General features: G+C 31.7%; 1 protein-coding gene across 1 annotated transcript in view; it reads right to left on the bottom strand.

Annotated features, from left to right (window-relative positions):
• Window positions 1-10472, bottom strand: part of LOC145261229 (translesion synthesis protein REV1-like) — a 113413-nt gene extending 102941 nt beyond the window's left edge. The window contains exons 1-4 of the mRNA XM_080119598.1: window positions 9984-10472; window positions 4719-4851; window positions 2320-2488; window positions 929-1148 (exon numbers count right to left, since the gene is read on the bottom strand). Coding sequence (XP_079975724.1) covers window positions 929-1148; window positions 2320-2488; window positions 4719-4851; window positions 9984-10205 — 744 coding nt within the window. The 5' untranslated portion in view covers window positions 10206-10472. The remainder of the gene's footprint in view (window positions 1-928; window positions 1149-2319; window positions 2489-4718; window positions 4852-9983) is intronic.
• Window positions 10473-21853: the final 11381 nt, after the last annotated feature.

Here is a 21853-nt window from a genome sequence, read left to right as displayed (position 1 = left end):
GATCAAAGCTACTGAATAACGATAGAATATTATATATATTTTTTTAAGTCCGTTTCTGTTTAACCCAAAGTTGGGTCCCTAACAGAGTGGACCTGGGAGCAATAGCAATTAAGGGGTGGCTCCACACTTCCCAAAGCCTGCAAGCTGGGGCCCCATTATCAGATATAGTTTAAGGTCATATCCAGGACCCAAAAGCAGTGGAAGTCTTTTTTAAAACAAAGTAAAATAAAAAAAAAATAATTAAAAGAATCATTTTTGGCATCGGAAAATAGGTACAAACTTTTCTGATTCTGATTCCTGCAAAAGTTTTTCCATCCCAACACTAGTATATATGGTTTCTCTCTTTTTTTTAAAAATTTTACTTCAGTCGAAGTTCTCAGAAATCAAGGGGCCCACAACCTTGGGCTAACACTTGAAGTCTATATGAGATACATAGATATTCGAATGTTCCATTAAAGTTCTTTATCTCTCAAACACTGAGTTAGTAAAGAAATTGAGAACATAATTTTCCTATCCCCAATTAACCATGTGTGTCTGTAATTAAGCAGCATTTTTTCATTTGAGTAAACATTGTGAAAAATAACAGAATTATACCTTTATTTTATTTTTCATTTTTCTAATTATTGTTTTGTATAAAAAAATCAAACAAATTAATGTTACATATGTATCACAGACGTTTTTGGTTCTTCATAGAATCATCATCCAGTAAAATACAAAACAAATGAAATGCTAGAGAAAAGAAGAGAATTTCAAAAGATGGCTGTGAAACAGGCACATATATATATATATATATATATATATATATATATATATATATATATTCAAATAAATTCACATAGCTCTTTATTACAGAGTGGATGTTGTTTAAATATGGAGTAAAATACATACAAATATTGAACAAAGTAAAAGAAGGATTTAGCAAACTTACGTCAATTTCCGAACTTTGAGGGGAAATAGGATTCAGTGTTTGCAAATTTTTTTGCTCGGTTTGAAAAGTAAGCGAAGAATTTGTTTCCAATTTGTGGATGTTGCGTAATGAATCCGAATTTTTATTCGTAGCTGAAAATTGGACGATGCTTTTTTGAAATTTCGACTGCGACGTGAAGAGTTGAAAGGATGCGTAGGAAAGCAAACGTCCGGATTCAATACTGCCGGAAATAAAATGACATCATGTTAAAAAATGGTCGAATTTCATTAAAATCTTTTATCGATAAGAATTAATTAAGGGAACATGAGTTGGAACAGATACTCTGAGGGCATTGTCAAGGCTGCTGCAAAGAAAGTAGGCTCTCTCTACTGTGTTAGAAAGTTACTTACGCTTGAGAATATCATGTACCTTTACAAGACCACCATTCGCCCATGTATAGAGTATTGTTGCCACTAGTCTCTCACTCTTTGACAGGGTTCAAAAGAGAGTCGCCAACCAAATAGGTTCTGCACTGTCAGCTAGGCTTCAACTTCTGTCCCATAGACAAAATGTTGCAACCCTCCACCTGTTTTACAAGTATTTTAACAGTAGATGCACCAATGAACTACAAGCCCTTGTACCCCCTTGACGTTAATACCCCCGACAAGCAGCAAAATTCCACCCCACACAATAGAGCTCCCCAGGCGCCTGAAAGCCTTCTACTCTGCTAGTTTCTTCTCTAAGATCATTAGGTTTTGGAATTCCCTTCCGGGTTCCTTTTTTTCTGACTGTACTGACATGCAGAAGTTCAAGTGTAATGTAAACAGACATTTTGCTGCTCAACTTCCTATATAGTATCCTTGCAAATTATGTCCCAGATAGTAGCCCTCTACATCAAAGTGACACTGTGCCTTGTTTGAAGTAAAAATGCAAAAAAAAAAAAAAAAAGAAAATTAAGAAAAAAAAACCCAAAACTTTTAGATTCCAATTTAACTTTGAATGGTACTTTGAAAAAATAAATAAACAATAACAAGACTATCCGTAAATATTTTGAAATTAAAAAAAAAAAAAAAAAAAAAAAAAAAAATCTGTAATTGTATCAGAATCGATGACTTAATACAAGATGTGTAATAATGTTGGAACTGTCCCATCACTAGTTAAAATGTAATGCTTAAAAGACAAATAATAGTTGGTCTATTTCTCTCTTTCTCTTTGCCCTAATAATGTATTTGAGATAATGTTTTGAGTTAACCATTATTAAATCAATGATGATTCAGTCAGACAGACGATCCTTAAAGAATCATAACTAGTTCTTCTTACAGCAAAACCAATGATCCTGCCTATGATCCGTAGTAATAATAATTAAATGGTTTAATTTATATTAAATCCAATAAATAAAACATTTGTTTTACCTTTTAAGAATCCAGTCCGGGTGAACTACTTTGTAATTACGAAGCGAGATGATTTTACTATCGGGTAGATTTGTGGCTATGATGTGGGTAACCTTTTCTTTCGACAGGTACACCTCGTAATGACCTCCGTGCAACATCATCAGACGTCTGAGCTCATCACTGCTCGGTTCTAAAACAACAAAAAAATATTTCTTAAACTAGGGTTCTCCAAATTGGAACTACTATTATCTTATTGTTTCGCAAATTCACAAAAGCATGAAAAATCTTCCTGATAATCATAATTCTATTTGTAGTTAGCTCCCCTTGTTTGGAGGAGTTAGAAACAAAGGGAGCTAACTACAAATAAAAACAAACTTCTACTTCAGTTATTTAAGCAGTTACATTTAATCTCAAAGAAAAGAACTTTATGTTTGTCAGTGGAAAAATGGATAGGAAGTTGTGGTGCAAGTCTTCCACTAGTAATCTTTTTTACTATAAAAATCTGAAAAAAATCTTTATAATGTACGTACTTGTCACTGCATGAAATAATAAATACGAAATCTGCATTAATGAAAATATCATATTTAAGTGTATTTTATGACCGAGCAATGCCGGGCAGCCTGCTAGCCTGTATATATTTGTATATACAAGTTCACTCCTAAACTAATTAACCTCTGATTATTGTGAAATTTTAACAAAATATATTAAGCATCAATTAATAAATATTCCTCAAATTGATCAAGTATTTATTTATTTTCTAAATTAAGAAAATCAAATTGTTACAATTTTTAGCGATTAAAAAGTTTCAGGTGTTTTAGGTTGCACAATATGGAGTTCACCACTTATCAAGGCCCAATGGCCACTCGGGGATAAGGGTTATTGTGTGTACAGTACTCAATGGGATAGTGTAGCAATAGTATTGGAGAATTGATAAGGTGTCATTACTTAGGGGGGGGGGCGGTTCATCAGGATTTTGTTTGTGTTGGACTTGAAGACATCCAGGTTGAGGTCGGGAAGGAAACAGGCAAGCGGAACAGAGTTCCACAGGCATGCAGTTCTAAGAAAGAAGCTTTGTTCATGGAATCTACGTTTTGATTTAGGCACAGATAAGGAGTGGGGAAAATTATTGACGGTGGTTTCAGCTAGTCGGGTGTTCTTTTGAAAAAGATTGGCGAGGGAGGACTAGAGAATGGAGCTCAGATGAGCACTTGCCATGGAAATAACGATAGAACAAAGACAGGCTCGCTACGTCTCTTCTGTTGGAAAGAGGTTGCAGGGAAGAGAAAAGGGCATCCCCACCAAGCCACGAAGTCTATTTTGTACTCTGTCAAGGCAGGATAGGCTGTTTTTAGCAGCTCCTGCCCAGATGTGGCAGCAGTATTCCATCTTTGGACGTACTTGGCTCTTATATAGATAGAGAATTGCATCAGTAAAAATTCAAACCTTTTCAGATTTGCACTTTTGATATTTTATGTAAAGTATCCCATTTTTCCTATCAAATTATTTTTTCAATGGATTTTGAAAGTTAAATTTAATCATCATTTCGTTATTAAATTATTAATTGAACCAAATTGATATAAAACTATAAAGACTGTTGTTAAGGTAATGTTTTAATCTCTATTTATAAAATGATTGAATGTAAATTGCTTTCAAGTATTTCAATTTCTTACAATTTGCTAAGAATTTTAATACCGGTTTAAATGACTTACACATTTTGCAAAAGTTACAAAGTAATTAATTCTTTTTTTTAACTATTAAAAATAATAAAAAAATATGTGTCTGACTTGTTTATGAAAAAACTAAAATGCATTCTGACAGATTTAATTCTGTAACAATAGTATTTTTAAAAAGTGTATTTTATTTTATCTTATTGAATTTTTTATTTAATTACTAATAATAATAATCAATTAACTAGCGTGACCTGTGGAAATTCCACAGTGAACTCTTTCATATGTAATATATTGATGCTGGCATTTTGTGGATGTTCAGCATAAATGGGGATGCCCCAATATTATTGTAGCTCTTTTGTCAAAACTGCAAATGTGTTTATCTAAGCTAGCAGGGATACCCAGTGTAGCCCAGTCGTAAAAGTTGTGATTTCCAAAATAAAAAATATATCCATATGACTTGGAGTGCATCAGCTTGAATTGAAATCAAAACCAAAACTTATGAAAAAAAAAAAAAAAAAATTATATATATATATATATATATATATATATATATATATATACAACTTGAGTTCCTTCACCGATAATTGAAACCAAAGCCAAAACTTTCAAAGAATTTTTGGTAAAATTATTTCTTACAAGAAATGGAAGTTCATAACAATTAAACGGCATTCACTCGGAAGAATAAAAGCATGTTAGCGGCAGGTAGTTTAAAAATAGTGACATAATAATAATTCCGAAAGTCAGTCTTACTTGTATAGCCGTCCACGTAAATCGAAACACCTTGAAAGATGTTTGTACTTTGACCAGCGTTGAGAATTTCTCTGTTGATATTCAACTTGAACTGATCTAAATGTTTCTGACGTTTTGCATTCATGTAACCGCCCTGGAATTAATAACAAAAAAAAAAAAAAAAAAAAAAAAAAAAAAAAAAAATCAAGAAAAAATATTAAGTGACTTATTCAAAACAAACAACAATGATAAAATTACATTTTAAAACTTTTTATTTTTACACTCAAAATGAAAACTGTGCGATAAAAAAAATGAAAATACTCATTGAATTAGAAAATGAATAGTGAGATGTTCATTTGCAAAGTAATATGCAAATTAGTTAATATTAGGATGATATCAACTTAGTGACACAATATTGTTAATGTATTCAAGAAGCCTAATTAGAATGTATAACAACAAAAGTAGCAGTACCAAATCAACTGGAAAACACAATACAAAGTAGCATCATTGAGGAATGCATCACTCAAAAACACAGCTAGCAGTTAATCAGGACTGACTTTCCCTCTGCTAAGTCAGCATAGATCTAATTAGAAACCCTGATCAACTTTTTGGGAATTGCTTCTCTGTTTGTCTTGATCCCCCAGCACACTGGACTTGGTACTTCTGTTTCTCTATCGACAGATGCATTGATGCCAGTGCTTGTAGATCAGTAGAGCAGGGATTGTCGGTCATGTATGGTAAGCATTTGGCAATGGAAGAAAAATGTAAGAACATTGAAGAGGTTCATAAGATGGGGGTCGGAAAATTATCCAGGATACCACAAGTACAATAAACTAAAGTTTATAAGAAGGATGATTTTTGATATCCAGAGACTTGTTCATATAAGATATCCCTTACGGAGATAAACCGGATATAATATGGTGCAGGACTCTACATTGGTAAATAAAGCACCCCTAATTCCCACCATTAAGCTCTAAGTGAGTCCGAGACATCACACACATCTGAGCAGTATATTAGGAAACGTTGTTCTATTTGGAATATGAATTTAGTTTTTTTTTTCATAATTTTATCATTTTCCTAATCATCGACCTAAAAAAAAAAAAAAAAGTTGGTATTATTAGTTTTAATAGTTTTTAACACAACAATAAACACAATTTTTTTGTGTCTTCTCTTTATCAGGCAATTTTTTTTTACCGAAATCGTTTGCGGATAATGTATATTTGACTAAAAGAAAACAAAACAGCAAAAGAAAATGGAGTTGTAACTTCATATTTTTATAAAATGGATTAATTACGAGATTAGTGTTATATAGTTATTATTATTATTATTAGACGATACCACTTGTGCGCGTATGTTACGTGAGTTCTTATTAGTAAGATATGAGTCTTAGTGAGAGTTCTTGTCTTATTACATATGATGTTGTATCTTAGAGAGAGATGTGTATGTAATGACATTTTATAACACAGACATATTATAACAATACAATTTACCTTTTTGTAGAAATCACAAACACAAAGATGAGCTTTATCCAAAACACATGATGAATTTATTTACGACCGGTCGGGATTTCCTCATTAAGAACTCAAAGTTTCACATCTTAGTTTCTGAAGTGACGTCTCGCTTCAGACGTCCGCCTGTCTCTGTCTCCCCTGACTGTCTCTCTGACTGTCTCTGACTCTCTCGACCAACTAACTCCCACCTACTATCTTGAGAACTCCATGCATCCCGGCCACGTGAGCAAAATTCACGTGTCTCAACATGCGCGACTTTGCACGTTTTCGACATTGATTTCCCAATAACCTATTTTTCTTGTGTTGTTTCCACAAAGGAATTTAACCTACATATCTAATTTATTTAACCAATATTTTATTATCCACATTCTTTTAACAATTGAATAGTTTATTTATTATTTATTTCATCCGAATTAACAATTTACTGGACATTCCATTTAAACCTATTGTTCTTTAAAACTTATGTCCAGGGTTCGATTTCTGCTTTCTCTTATTTCCATTTTAACTAATCTCTCTATTTTTATACTTACATGAACAGGGGACAGCCCTTATCATGTAACATCAGTTCATTGGTATAAATTTTTGAGAAATATTATTTTAATTATTTTTAATTTATATTTTTTTAAGAATAGCATTTATTTAAAAAAAGTATGTGCAACTTTCTTTTCTTTAACTTCAGAAATAAGACGAGACAAAATGATATAAAATGAAATAATAAATGAATGTTAAGTGTAATTATTTCCAAATAACTATTTTAACTAATTATTATTTCAAAAGAACTATTTTAACTAATTATTATTTCAAAAGAACTATTTTAACTAATCATTATTTCAAATGAACTATTTTAACTAATCATTATTTCAAAATAACTATTTTAACTAATCATTATTTCAAAATAACTATTTTAACTAATCATTATTTCAAAATAACTATTTTAACTAATCATTATTTCAAAATAACTATTTTAACTAATTATTATTTCAAAATAACTATTTTAACTAATTATTATTTCAAAATAACTATTTTAACTAATTATTATTTCAAAATAACTATTTTAACTAATTATTATTTCAAAATAACTATTTTAACTAATTATTATTTCAAAATAACTATTTTAACTAATTATTATTTCAAAATAACTATTTTAACTAATTATTATTTCAAAATAACTATTTTAACCAATTATTATTTCAAAATAACTATTTTAACTAATTATTATTTCAAAATAACTATTTTAACTAATTATTATTTCAAAATAACTATTTTAACTAATTATTATTTCAAAATAACTATTTTAACTAATTATTATTTCAAAATAACTATTTTAACTAATTATTATTTCAAAATAACTATTTTAACATGCAAAAAAGTCGGTTTTATTTATTTTATTAGTTTTAAAAGTTTGTGTCAAAAACTATTATAACACTTTTTGTTTCTATATCTGCATTTCACAATAAAACATGTAGTCACAACCTCCTTTTTGTTTGCTGTTTTGTTTTCTTTTATTTAAATTCTTGTTAAATACAAAAGATTTCGGTAAAAAATTATCTAACACAAAAAAGACTTGCTGTGATAATGATAAACATCACTCTAAACTCTCAACCCCAATATGAAGAACCATTGCTTAAAATGACAAAGTACTACAATAAGGCTGTCTGGGATCCCATTAGAGATCACATCAGAGATGCCCCATGGGGGAAATATCTTTTCTCTTCCGGCAGAACAGTGTGAAAATGAGACCACTGAATGGTTCAAAGCAGCAATAGGATGCTCAGAGGCAGCATGCATACCGTAGATTTATCCAGCATGTCCAGTACAAACAGACAAAAGTTTATAGAAGCTACAAGGAATTGTAAGAAAGAAGTAATGATAGCCAACAGAGAATACACCGAAACCATCAGGAAACCTATTGAAGCGCAAAAATTAGGAACTCGTGATTTCTGGAAAATCTACAACAGTATAGTAAATAATAGGCAATCAATTCTCACACTATCATGAGATTGTTTGCACGGCAACCAAGAAAGCTAACATGCTTACCCGTCAGTTTGCCTTAAAATCTACTTTGGACCCAGTAAACCAATCCCTCCCTGAGTTTCCTTTGCGGATAGAAACCACACCTGATGACCTGAAAATCACCTCTTCTCAAGTTCATGACAAAAAAACAAACAAACAAAGAAACAAGACGCCTCAAAAACATGTGGACCTGATCTCATCCTGGCTATACTATTAAAGAAATGCACTGCTGAGGTTGGCACAGTTCTCTCCAAACTGTTCAACAAATATCTTAACGAATCATGCTTTCCTGACTGCTGGAAAACTGTTTCTGTGGTACCAGTTTACAAGAACTCTGACAAAAGAACTGACCCATTAAATTATCGTCCCATTAGCCTCCTCCCTCTTTTTGGTAAAATATTTGAGTCCATAATTAATCAAGCTCTAGTCCACCACCTTACAGTTGCTAAACTTGTCTGACCATCAATATATGGATTTAGGCAAGCCCGTTCTACTACAGATAACTGTAATCTCTGAACGTATATACCATACACTGGATAAGACAGGTAAGAGGAGGGCGGTAACCCTAGATATATCTAAGGCTTTTAACAGGGTATGGCACGATGGTCTTCTCATGAAAATCAGATCCTATGGTATCACTGGGACACTGGACGAATACTCAACATAATTAAATCCTTCTTAAATAAGAGAAGCCAGGTTGTCCTCAATGGTTGTACGTCTAAACAATATAAATTTTCCGCAAATAGTTTTCCAGATATTAAGCAACGTAATTCCTTATGTTATAACTAGGGCTACGACAACAGCATATTTTTTTCATTGTTTTGACTATCGAGTATATATACGACACAGACACAGTTAATTAACCGAAAACCACATCACTCTATATAAAAGGATATAAAATATCAACGGATACACACTCGAGAGTCAAAACAATGAAAAGAATATGCTGTTGTCCTAGCCCTAATCATAACTAGTGGCCATTGTTGTACGCGCAAGCGCGCATTTTTTTTTTTAACCAATATATTGTGTTTTTAGTAAAAAAAAAAAGTCTATCGCTATATGGTAAAAATGTCTGTGTAATCTAAATTTTGCGTCACGAGTTATGCGTGAACTACTCTTCACTGTTTACTTTATAACATCTAAGAAAAATGCAATTTTACCCAATTTTCCGTAAAAAATTACTTTTAGCTATAAATAACTTGGTGCTAATGCACTTATTGATCCGCACAATTTTTAAAAATCGTATTTCCAAGTTTAATTAAAGTTTTATGATATGTTTTTTTGGTATTATTATACAAACACCGTGACAGCGTTAGGGTTAGGGTTAGGGTTAGGGTTTAGGGTTAGGGTTTAGGGTTAGGGTTAGGGTTAATTCGCTGTCACGGTGTTTGTATAAATTTACCGTTTTTTTTATTCAATTGTAAGATTAAAGTACAGAATAGGTACAAAACACCCTCCCCTCCGTATGTTAAGAATGGCTTTTTAAATAATAACGTTATTACTTCAGCACGGATCAATAAGTGCACTACTGCAGTGCACTAGTACCAATAACTTTTTACTCGATGAATTTTCGTATTTTTTGGATATAATACTATTTTCGACATGACAGTTTAAGTACGTAATATTGTTTTTGCTTAAAACGACATATTTTAAAAACTGATCTGTCGACTCCATTTCAACAAGCACCCAAACAAACATTGTGTCTAACGTTATTGTGCGTGTGTGCGTGCGCGCGTGTATGTATCGAAAAGTAGAGACTTACCACTTCGGCCCAACCATTGTGATTTTCAACAGATTTCCGATCATGAAGTCGCAATCGATTTCGTTTCTGGTTCGTTCGATATTCCGAGCGTGAAAACGATTGCGCTGAGGAAGAAGGTTTCCCTTTTTGTTCTTTGGACGATTCTCCACCCAATGGCGCCGATAAAAGACTTTGTTTTAGCTTCTTTGGGCTACCATCGTCTACTTTACCCGAGAAAGGCATTCTTTGTTTTTCTTTTTAAAATAACAACAAATCTAAAATGAAGCTGAATCGAAATAATTTTCAAAAACTTAACATCAACAAATCGAACAAGTCATTAGAATCGGACTTTTTTTCTTTTCCTGTTTGCTTTTTCATGCGTGTTTTAGGGTTGTCTGTCATCGTTAACATTTTGATAAAGTTTTCTACGAGTAAACAATCGAATAAAAAAGGCGGATGTATAATTTAAATATCGAATACGCAGTAACAAATCTAGAGAATAACACCGGCGGTGTTAAAGGAAAACGTGTCCCTGCATAAAAGTCGACCGTTATTCATTTTCTTTTTTTTTCTGATTTTTTTCACCACATTCGATTGTACTTTTTTGAACATAACAAGTATTATTGGAAGGAAATTGTTGCTAAAAAATACCCCCCCCCAACAGCAATTGTGTTCGGGATAACGTTTTAGTAGGAGTTTCTTCCCGATTTTTCTTCCGTTCCTATTTGACAGACGCCACACAGAATTTCATCACTTCCTGTCTCCATATCGAGTTCTGTAAATAAAATTACTAAAGTTACAACTAAAAGTTTTTAATGTAGACCTTCAAGCTAGGATCACAGTGTGTGACCTTGTGTCTAAGTTTTTTTATTTGGACTCACGAAGTAAAATGTATAACAGTTTTCGGAAATTATTCGTCAAAGGCAAAAAATAGTACAACTATTTTTTTTTAAATTTTATTTTTAGTTCTGATGTAATTTTTTGTTTGTGATAACTATGTTTGAACATGATTCAACAGTGCAAAACTGCAACACTGCAACACAGTGCAACGGCTGCAACGCAACAGTAACACGTTAGAATAATACATATAAAAAAATAAAAACAACAGCAGAACACATTTATTTCAATATATATATGAACACCTAAAAAGTCTGAAGACACACACACACACACACACACACACACACACACACAATTTTCGGCCATTCTTTCAGAACTTTTGAATATATTGAGGTGTGCCCGGAAGATTCGTCTACGGAAGATTCGTACACAGAAAATACTTTCATTTTTGCTAAATAGGAAAATAGGGCAATTATTGAATAAATATCGATTGAAAACAATTTATGGCTGTTCTTGAGAGAGATATTGTTTTTAAAAGAGACTACACCTCTACCATAACATTAAAAAAAAATTTTTTTTACTTATTTACTGTTTTTTTTCTGGCTGGATAAGTTTTTAGTGTCTTAACTTATTTTAAAGCGTTTATTCAGTTAAAAAAAGAAACTACACCGCCATAATATTAAATAAATACTTTTTTCACTTATTAACTTTTTTAAATATATATATATATATATATATATATATATATATATATATATATATATATATATAATCGATTTTTCTAAGTGTTCGTTTCTACCTAGATGGATACATTTTTAGTGTTTTAACTTATTTTAAAGCGATAATTTAACTAAAAAAAAAAAAAAAAAAAAAGAAAGAAAATGTTGGTGATACCTAAACACTAGAAATATTAATAAATAATTAAGTATAAATAAAAAGCCAAAAATGTTTGGGCGGGAACGAGAATGAAATATGCTTTCATTGTTAAGAAGGAAGAAAAACAAAACACATAATATAGTCAAGGAGTCGTGATATGACCTCGATTTTTATTTTCCGTTGTTGATTAGAGGGAATAGTTGCATAGTATCACATCCCCTCTTTTTTTCAATGATTATATGAAAAGATAAAAGGAAATTTTTTATGAAATGATGAGACAAAATAAAAAGTCAATTAGTAATTGTCTCATCTCTAAATCTTTTTTTTTGGAGAGGCGGGAAGGGGGAGGGTCTGATGACACGCCCAGACCTGATGGTTTGAACTGTTGTAAGGTTGCTGTAGGCGTCTGTGTCTGGTACCCCACGGGGTGTTTATTTAAAAAGATGACTGTTGCTTTTGTGTGCTGTTTGTCTTTGAATTGGATGAACAGTCTTTGGAAGGCTCCTGAGGAATTTCAAGTGTACCTTTGGCTGTCATGTGATTTTGGAGCGGTCTACCCTAAGGTGCTGTCGATTTCGAAGAAGAGTTTTTCTGGAAGGGGTCTGTAACATGTATGACCTTGGTTCTCTGCTCATTTATGTGACAAGTGCAGGAGAGTTCAGGCAGACGTCGCGACGTCGAGTAAGAACTCTGGATTTCTGTTATGTTCTGACTTATTGAATTTCACATTGAATTACTACATTCACGTATAGGTGTTACTTTTCTGAGTTTTGGAAATATTTGCATTTGTTGAAAATTCTTGTTGAAACCAACACAACTTCAAGGAATTGTAAAAAAACAAAAAACAAAAACAAAACACACACACACACACACACACACACACACACACACACACACACACACACACACACACACACACACACACACACACACATATATAATGTTCCTCATCTTGAGTTGAGCAGATTGATACACGAAGTAATACACGAATTACCATTAGCGTATAAGCGATGCTCTTTGTGTAAACAAATAGAGCTTAGGTATTTCGGACAATGTCAAAATATCGTTAAACTCATGACTCACACGGCAGCCGCCGATAGCGTAGTGGTTAGGAGCCTTGACTGTCGTACAAACGGTCGGGTTTCAATCCTGGCTTGAGGTAGTTGTCTGTCTAGCCGCATTGATGAACTGCGAAACAGTACTGTATGTGGATGACTATATATATATATATATATATATATATATATATATATATATATATATATATATATATATATATATATATTTACCAATGGTGAAATAACGGGAATAGAGTGCTCAATGTGTAGTCAGAGCAATATGTAAGAAATTTATTAATGTGAGTCCAGAATGAGTTTACATATTGTTTCAACTAGAGGAAGATCCCCAAAGAGAGGAAATGCCAAACTAGCATCGACGATATATATATATATATATATATATATATATATATATATATATATATATATATATATATATATATATATATATATGAATTATAAAAGTGTATAAGTATTTAAATAGAAATAAGAAAATGTCTATAAATTGTTTCCCAAAAGAGATTAATTGTCTTCTATTGCGAAATCTCGGAATGAATGCAATAATTTTTGTAATAATTAAAAAAATGCGCTTCTAAATTTTTGTATATTTGTTCGTGGCGTAATGGATAAAGTAGTGTGTTAATTTAGTTGTAAAAATTACACTCTTCTGGAGGTTGGAGGTTCAATTCTCAGTGTGAACGATACTCAAAATACAATTGCGACTTACATCCTAATGGAACGAGAACATATTACCCTCGTAGATTAAATAAAAGGCCTCTGCAGATCCCCGAGTTCGACAGCATACAAGAAGAAGGTCGGAGATTACATCGACTGAAACGCAGTGAAAATAATTCTCGAGAGGAGAACAGAATTTTAAAGAATTCAAACAATACGAATAATTCAGAATGTTAAAATATTTCCGTGGAACATGTGAACCTGGTGTTGGTGTTGAATGTTAAAGATTTGCATGGGAAGTGTTCGGTTATTTTATAAAATAACTAAATTTACAAGTGGAACGAGTTCACTTACTATTAGCAGGGAGACTCGACGCTGTCCAGGATTGAATGAGGATCAAAAAATGATCAATACTTTTATTGTCATCAAAATCGGTGTAATGCCCATTTTTTCAATCAAATCAATTGATTGATATCTCTAGTTGGGATTGATTGATATCACTAGTCGGGATTGATTGATATCTCTAGTTGGGATTGATTGATATCTCTAGTTGGGATTAAGTGATATCTCTAGTTGTGATTGATTGATATCTCTAATCGGGATTGATTAATATCTCTAGTTGGGATTGATTGATATCTCTAGTTGGGATTGATTGATATCTCTAGTCGGGATTGATTGATATATCTAGTTGGGATTAAGTGATATCTCTAGTTGTGATTGATTGATATCTCTAGTTGTGATTGATTGATATCTCTAATCGGGATTGATTGATATCTCTAGTTGGGATTGATTGATATCTCTAGTTGGGATTAATCGATATCTCTAGTCGGGATTGATTGATATCTCTAGTTGGGATTAAGTGATATCTCTAGTTGTGATTGATTGATATCTCTAATCGGGATTGATTGATATCTCTAGTTGGGATTGATTGATATCTCTAGTCGGGATTGATTGATATCTCTAGTTGGGATTAAGTGATATCTCTAGTTGTGATTGATTGATATCTCTAATCGGGATTGATTGATATCTCTAGTCGGGATTGATATCTCTAGTCGGGATTGATATCTCTAGTCGGGATTGATTGATATCTCCAGTTGGGATTGATTGATATCTCTAGTCGGGATTGATTGATATCTCTAGTTGGGATTGATTGATATCTCTAGTCGGGATTGATTGATATCTCTAGTCGGGATTGATTGATATCTCTAGTTGGGATTGATTGATATCTCTAGTTGGGATTGATTGATATCTCTAGTTGGGATTGATTGATATCTCTAATCGGGATTGATTGATATCTCTAGTCGGGATTGATATCTCTAGTCGGGATTGATATCTCTAGTCGGGATTGATTGATATCTCTAGTTGGGATTGATTGATATCTCTAGTCGGGATTGATTGATATCTCTAGTCGGGATTGATTGATATCTCTAGTCGGGATTGATTGATATCTCTAGTTGCGATTGATTGATATCTCTAGTTGGGATTGATTGATATCTATAGACGGGATTGATTGATATCTCTAGTCGGGATTGATTGATATCTCTAGTTGCGATTGATTGATATCTCTAGTTGGGATTGATTGATATCTCTAGTTGGGATTGATTGATATCTCTAATCGGGATTGATTGATATCTCTAGTCGGGATTGATATCTCTAGTCGGGATTGATATCTCTAGTCGGGATTGATTGATATCTCTAATCGGGATTGATTGATATCTCTAGTCGGGATTGATATCTCTAGTCGGGATTGATATCTCTAGTCGGGATTGATTGATATCTCTAGTTGGGATTGATTGATATCTCTAGTCGGGATTGATTGATATCTCTAGTCGGGATTGATTGATATCTCTAGTCGGGATTGATTGATATCTCTAGTTGTGATTGATTGATATCTCTAATCGGGATTTATTGGTATCTCTAATCGGGATTGATTGGTATCTCTAGTTGAGATTGATTGATATCTCTAGTCGGGATTGATTGATATCTCTAGTCGGGATTGATTGATATCTCTAGTTGTGATTGATTGATATCTCTAGTTGGGATTGATTGATATCTCTAGTTGGGATTGATTCATATCTCTAGTCGGGATTGATTGATATCTCTAGTTGGGATTGATTGATATCTAGTTCGTATTGATTGATATCTCTAGTCGGGATTGATATCTAGTCGGGATTGATTGATATCTCTAGTTGGTGACGTTATAAAATTATCTTCAAATAATGTTTTGACTTAAAATTTAGAATAAAAAATCAAGTACCATGCTTCACTTGTGCTCTAGACAGAAAAAATCACTTTGAACGCACCCCTGTCTTATCAAAGAGCATATTGTTGATTTTATACGCCGAACTCTTCCGCTTGTGCAGAGGTAAAACTTTTTGAATGCACTTGTGATGTTAGGTTGTATCGGATTTCCTTTCTTTAATCAGATTGTTTCAATTATCAGAAGCATTCTGGTACAAAACCTCTGCAAGAACACTCCCAGATACATCAAATATCTTCTTTCGATTCATGCAAGATGGCCCAAAAGCAGTTTGTAGCGTTCCATACGTTTCTATGGCAATGTTTCCAAGTTTAAAACAGAATTTTATTGCATATCGTTCTTCTAAAGTGTAAACACATCCAGATTGCATTTTTGAAATTCACCAAATGTGATAATCAGGCTTTAGTAGGGTGTATTCCAATTCCTGCTGTAGCTGTTTATTTGAACCTAAAATCATAAATATTGGTCAGTCATCTCATAAGATGTATAGTAATTACATAGTGAATTTTCAAGAGTCTACGACAATTTTAAATGCCCGTACAAAAGTCTGGAAACATTGAAGGCACCTCGTTTTTTGGAAGACCAAAGTTTGTTGAGAATTTTTGATGTTCATGACTATGAAATAGACTAAGTTTGTTTCAGTGTTCCGTTGTGGATATATGTGTACGTGTTAGAGAGTTTACTCTCTGCTTACTGGAGATCGAACATTTGGCTTATAGGCCTTTTAGTGTCCCTCTTTCTAGTTTTCTGGGATGGTCGTTTGGAGAGTTGAGGCAGACGTTGCGGCATCGAGTAAGAACTCTGGATTTCTGTTCATGGAACCTTGTTTTATAGGCTTTTAGAATTTCCAACTGAATTACTACATTCACGTATAGGTGTTACTTTTCTGAGTTTTGGAAATATTTGCATTTGTTGAAAATTCTTTGATTTGACACCTTCATGTTAAAATGATTAGCTTTAGGAAGTGACGAGACGAGCGTATCGAAACGAATCGTAGAAGGAAAAAGTAAACCGCCAGAAACTTTTGCGTTTTAGCGTTCATCTGAGTTGCGTAAAATTCCGACGATAAAAGAAATGAAAAGGAAAGAAAAGTAAAGAGTAAACTGAATGAACAAAGAAAGAAAATGGTTCATTATGTTCGTCTCATATTAAATACCGGACATCAAACTTTGCCCTTGTGAGGAGAGGAGGTAAGTAAATTAAGGGGAATAACTCCGTTTTACTAAGAAAGTCATTCATTTTTTCAACCGAGAATTTAGGACGTTGAAATCAACACAACTTTAAGGAATTGTAAAAAAAAAAACAAACAAAAAAAAACAGCAAAATAAAACAAAAAACAAAAAAGCTAAAAAACAGAACAAAAAGCAAACAAATAAAACAAAAAAACAAAAGTAAAAATGAAAAAACAAAACAAACAAATAAAAAATAGAAATAAAAGTAAAAAACAAAACAAACAAAGTTGCGATTACCAATTTCTTTCAAATAAATGTTGATCTTAAAAAGCAAAGAAATGAAAACATTACAAAAGAAATGAATCTTTGACTACATTTTTTTTTTAATGTAACAAAGTGGGTTTGTATTACTGTACACATAGATTCGAAAAAGTTGTCAAAAAACAAATATAGAACAAATAAATGTTATCAAAGGCAAGATAAGTTACTTTCCTACCAAACTGGATATATTTTTTGTGTTTTTATTCGATGTAACATATTTATTCAGCTCGAAAAACATACAGTGTTTACCGATGAATTGGAAAATTCAAAATGGCGGCCGACTTTCTCTTAAACACGGTAAGTTCGGGGAAAAGTGTTATAAATAATAAACTAGACAAAATACTATTAAAAAACACCGAATATATGTCAACCTATGTCACGGTAATATATATTGATCGAATTTCTAACAGTATTTTGTCTAGTTTATTATTTATAACACCTTTTCCCGAGTTACCGTGTTTAAGAGAGAGTCGGCCGCCATTTTGAATTTTCCAATACATCGGTAAACACTGCAAGTTTTTCGAACTGAATAAACATGTTAAATTGAATAAAAACACGAGAATTATATCCAGTTTGGTAGAAAAGTAACTTATCTTGCCTTTGATAACATTTATTTGTTATATATTTGTTTTTTTAACAACTTTTTCGAATCTATGTGTACAGTAATACAAACCCAACAAAGTTTTTAAAATCAATGACATAAAATGTAAGCCTTACAAAAAGGATAAAAATGCGACGAAGAATTCCCATTGTTTTTTTTTAAACCAATCTTCATTTTAATTAAAAATAAAGATGAACAGATTTAAGAATGAATAAATAAATAAATAAATAAATAAATAAAATAAAGGAAGCTGCGGCGACTTAAAAAAGAATTTAACAAATTGGTATTCACGACGAGAACGACCCGTTTTCCGTGGATGTTGCGCTCGCATATTTCGACAGCTTATATAAACCGCCAGAATATGTCGAGCGCGAGCGCTGATCAAATTTTAAAACGCTAGAAAAAAAAAAAAAAAAAAAGAAAGAGAAAAAAGAGAAAAAAGAGAAAAAAGAAAACATCATGCTAGAAAACATCGTATAATAATTTCAATAATGAAAATGGAAAGGCAATAATAATAATAAAAATAAAAATCAACCTAGAATAAGTTTTATAAAGATATTTGTTTAATGTAATGTGCAGTAACAAATGAAAGATTTTGTGGCTTTAAAAATATTATGATCATCTTCCGCGAATTTGAAATGGAAAGTCTTGGCAAATGTCCGGTAGGAAAAATTTCCAATTGCTTACATTAATAAAACAGAAATAAAACCTAAAACTTAGGTACTTATACAGTAAACGACCCGTTTTTCCGTGATGTTGCCTCGGAATATATCGGCAGCTTACGTAAACTGCCAGAATATGCCGAGTGATAATCACATTTTAAAACGATTGAACAAAAAGAAAACATCTGGATAGAAAACATTTATCGTATAGTAATTCCAATTAAAAATAAATAAATAAATAAATAAATAAAATAAAAATAGAAATACAATAAACAACAACAACAACAACAACAAAATCAACTTCCGGTAAGTTTCATGAATCATTTTTTTTTTTGTATAACATTGAGTAGCAACAAATGTAAAAATATTTTTTTTTTCCCTGACTTTCACTTCGTTACTGTTTAAGGATGTTTTTAGGATGGGTGGGCGTGGTATGAAAACTATTTTTATGAGAACATGTTTTTTGTCTGCATCATTTTTTTTTTTTTTTGTTAAGGTTAGAGGGTAGGCTATTTTAAAAAATATTTTTCCCTTAAGTAGACACTTTATTAAATAGCCACACTAACGTACTGTACTTACAATAACCCTTATCTCTGAGTGGCTTCCGGGCCTTGATAAGTGGTGACCACCTTGTAAAAAAAAAAAAAAAAAAGAAAAAAAGAAAAAAAGTTACTTGCCAGGGATTCCCAAGGAAGCACTCTTTGCAAAAGGTTCATAGGATTTTTTTCACGGTGTGTTTTGAAAGATCCAATCGTAAATTATAAATAGTCGCAATGTTGTGTGGCCAAATGTATATAAGCTTTATTTTTTTTTCTTTCCAATTTTGAAGACGCGATTTAAAAAAAATTCTATGGCGCAGGAAGTCAACTGCATATATTGACCATTTGTGCACCCGAAACGTGTGTCAAGCTTCGTGAAAAATATTGAATAATTCGATCCCCTGTCTTTCGAAGCTTATAACTACTCGAAAAATGTAATTCAAATCCTAATTTTTTTTCAATTAAAGGAGCAAGGACCAAGGTTTCATAAAAAACAAAACAACAACAACAAAAAAAAAACAACAACAAAAAACAACGTGATTTTAAAAAAGGTTTTAAACTTTGGACTTTAAAGGTAATTTTCTAAAAAAAAACTTCTTTTTTTTGTTTTAAATTTGAATATATTATTTATTGATCTTTTATATTCGATTTGTGATATATAAAACTTTGGTGAGTAAATTAATTATTTACTTTTTAATAGTAATTTCAAAATGGGAGGGGGCGTGAATAAAAAAAAAACAACGTTTGTCTAAAATATTATATTCGGTTTATTGAAAAGAGCATAAAATTTCACATTGCCGCTGAAAATATCGTAAAAATAGAATCAATAGAAAAATTTTGATAGATTTTTAAAGTTTAAAAATTGAAAACTACTGAACTCGTAAAATCAATTAATTTAATTACTGTTTTTTTTTTAAAATAATATTTCTATTACTTTTTATACAACTTAGATTATTTTGGAAGTATAATCCATAAAGAAAATAAACAACCCACTTTTAAAAGAGAAATGGCGAGTTTTTTTTTTCAATATTTTATTCGTAGTTTCGTGTGTCAAAAATTGCAACAAAAATTCTGATACACCTACCGAAGCGAATTCGTTAAATTTGTGACAAAATGAAATAATTTTTCCGACGACTGTTGTATAATTCGTTAGATTCATCGTGTTTTTTTACACAATCAAAACTGATATGTTTTTAAAATTTATTAAATATCGTCTGCTGCATTGGCTAAGCGTTTTTGCCATATTCCGGCAGTTTACGTAAGCTGCCGGAATATGCTGAAGCAACATTTTGCAGATTCCCTGCATAAGTTCCAACAAAGTTTCTGATATAATTAATAGAAAAAACACATTGCAGAAAAGAAGCTGCAACTATTTTTTTTATTAAAAAACAATGGTTAATTTTTTAAGAAAAAAAAAAAAAAAAAAAAAAAAATGAAAACATTTGTGTAAGGTTAGTTTCATCGTTTCAAATTCTTACATGATAATATGAACGATCTCTTAGTAAAATAGAGTTATCTCCCTTAGATCTATGACGACTTGGCAATATACAAAAGCGCCAATAACTTTATACTTTTTAGTGCAAAATACAAGAAAATATTGTTTGGTGTAAATGATTAAAAATGTTGCTGCTTTTTTTTTCCTTTTGCGATCATTTATAAAACAAAGCGATAATTAAATATCCTTTTATGGTTCTCGTGTTAATTTACTATGCATCTTGACTTAATATCTAATTATCTCCTCCTGTACTTATTCCTAACGAGAGTTATCTCCCTTGCACTATTTTTAAATTAGAGTTATTTACCTTGCATCAGTTTAATTTAGTTACCTCCCTTGTAGATGGTTTCTCCTCCTTCCGCTCTACTTCCATGTATCATTTCAATTCGTTTTTTTTTCATCTCCTACCATTATTGTCAAATTAATTGAGTACATTTTTGCTTCAATATATGCCATAATAAAGCATCGATGAGACTATTAATAAAAACTTTGCTTACTTACAACATAGATGTCTCTCTCCTCTTTCTCTCTCTCTTTTTACATATATATATATATATATATATATATATATATATATATATATATATAGTTAGATATAAAATATATATGGCGATTAAACTTAATCGCCATATATATTTTATAACTAACTAACTAGCTCTACCTACGTATTGAGCACTTTTGAAGTAAATACTTAAAGTTTACGCATAAATTTATACTTTCGTACATTAATTTTATGTGAGTAAACGAAGTAGTTATATATATATATATATATATATATATATATATATATATATATATATATATATATTTGGTAAAACTGGTAATTAGTAAAAACCTGAAGAGAGTGCTCAATACTATTGCAGAGCAAATATATGTTTTATTACCGTTTTATCTCTTTGGTTACATATGTTTCGGATGTTAGACCATGTTTACGATCCAACAGCCTCGTCAGACCTTACAGAAATGATCCATTTCTGTAAGGTCTGTGTGTGTGTTTTTTTTTTTATTAACGATTAAGGTCTGACGAGGCTGTTGGATCGTAAACATTGTCCAACATCCGAAACATATGTAACCAAACAGATAAATCGGTAATAAAAAAATTAAACACGCACACACACATACATATGTGTGTGTGTGTGTGTGTGTGTGTGTGTGTGATGAAAATAATCGAAATAGTATTCCGGCAAAATAGAGAAATAAAAAGAAACAAACCGTGTTATGTGTTCATCAACGTTTCGTCTTTATTTCGAGACTTTCTCTCGATGAATGAGATTAAGAACCAAAACCCCAGTATAAAATATTTGAAAATGTTTCTTGTGCAAAGTGTGACGCTGTTTTATTTCAGGAAACGGAAAAAGACGTTGGAAATTAAAAAAAAGAAGGGGGGGGGCT

This window comes from Euprymna scolopes, chromosome 37, assembly GCF_053919585.1.
Source record: "Euprymna scolopes isolate OS-2025 chromosome 37, ASM5391958v1, whole genome shotgun sequence".
In the NCBI taxonomy this organism is placed as follows: domain Eukaryota; kingdom Metazoa; phylum Mollusca; class Cephalopoda; order Sepiida; family Sepiolidae; genus Euprymna; species Euprymna scolopes.
Note: the sequence above shows the minus strand (reverse complement) of the source record. Positions and strands in the feature narration are given on the sequence as shown.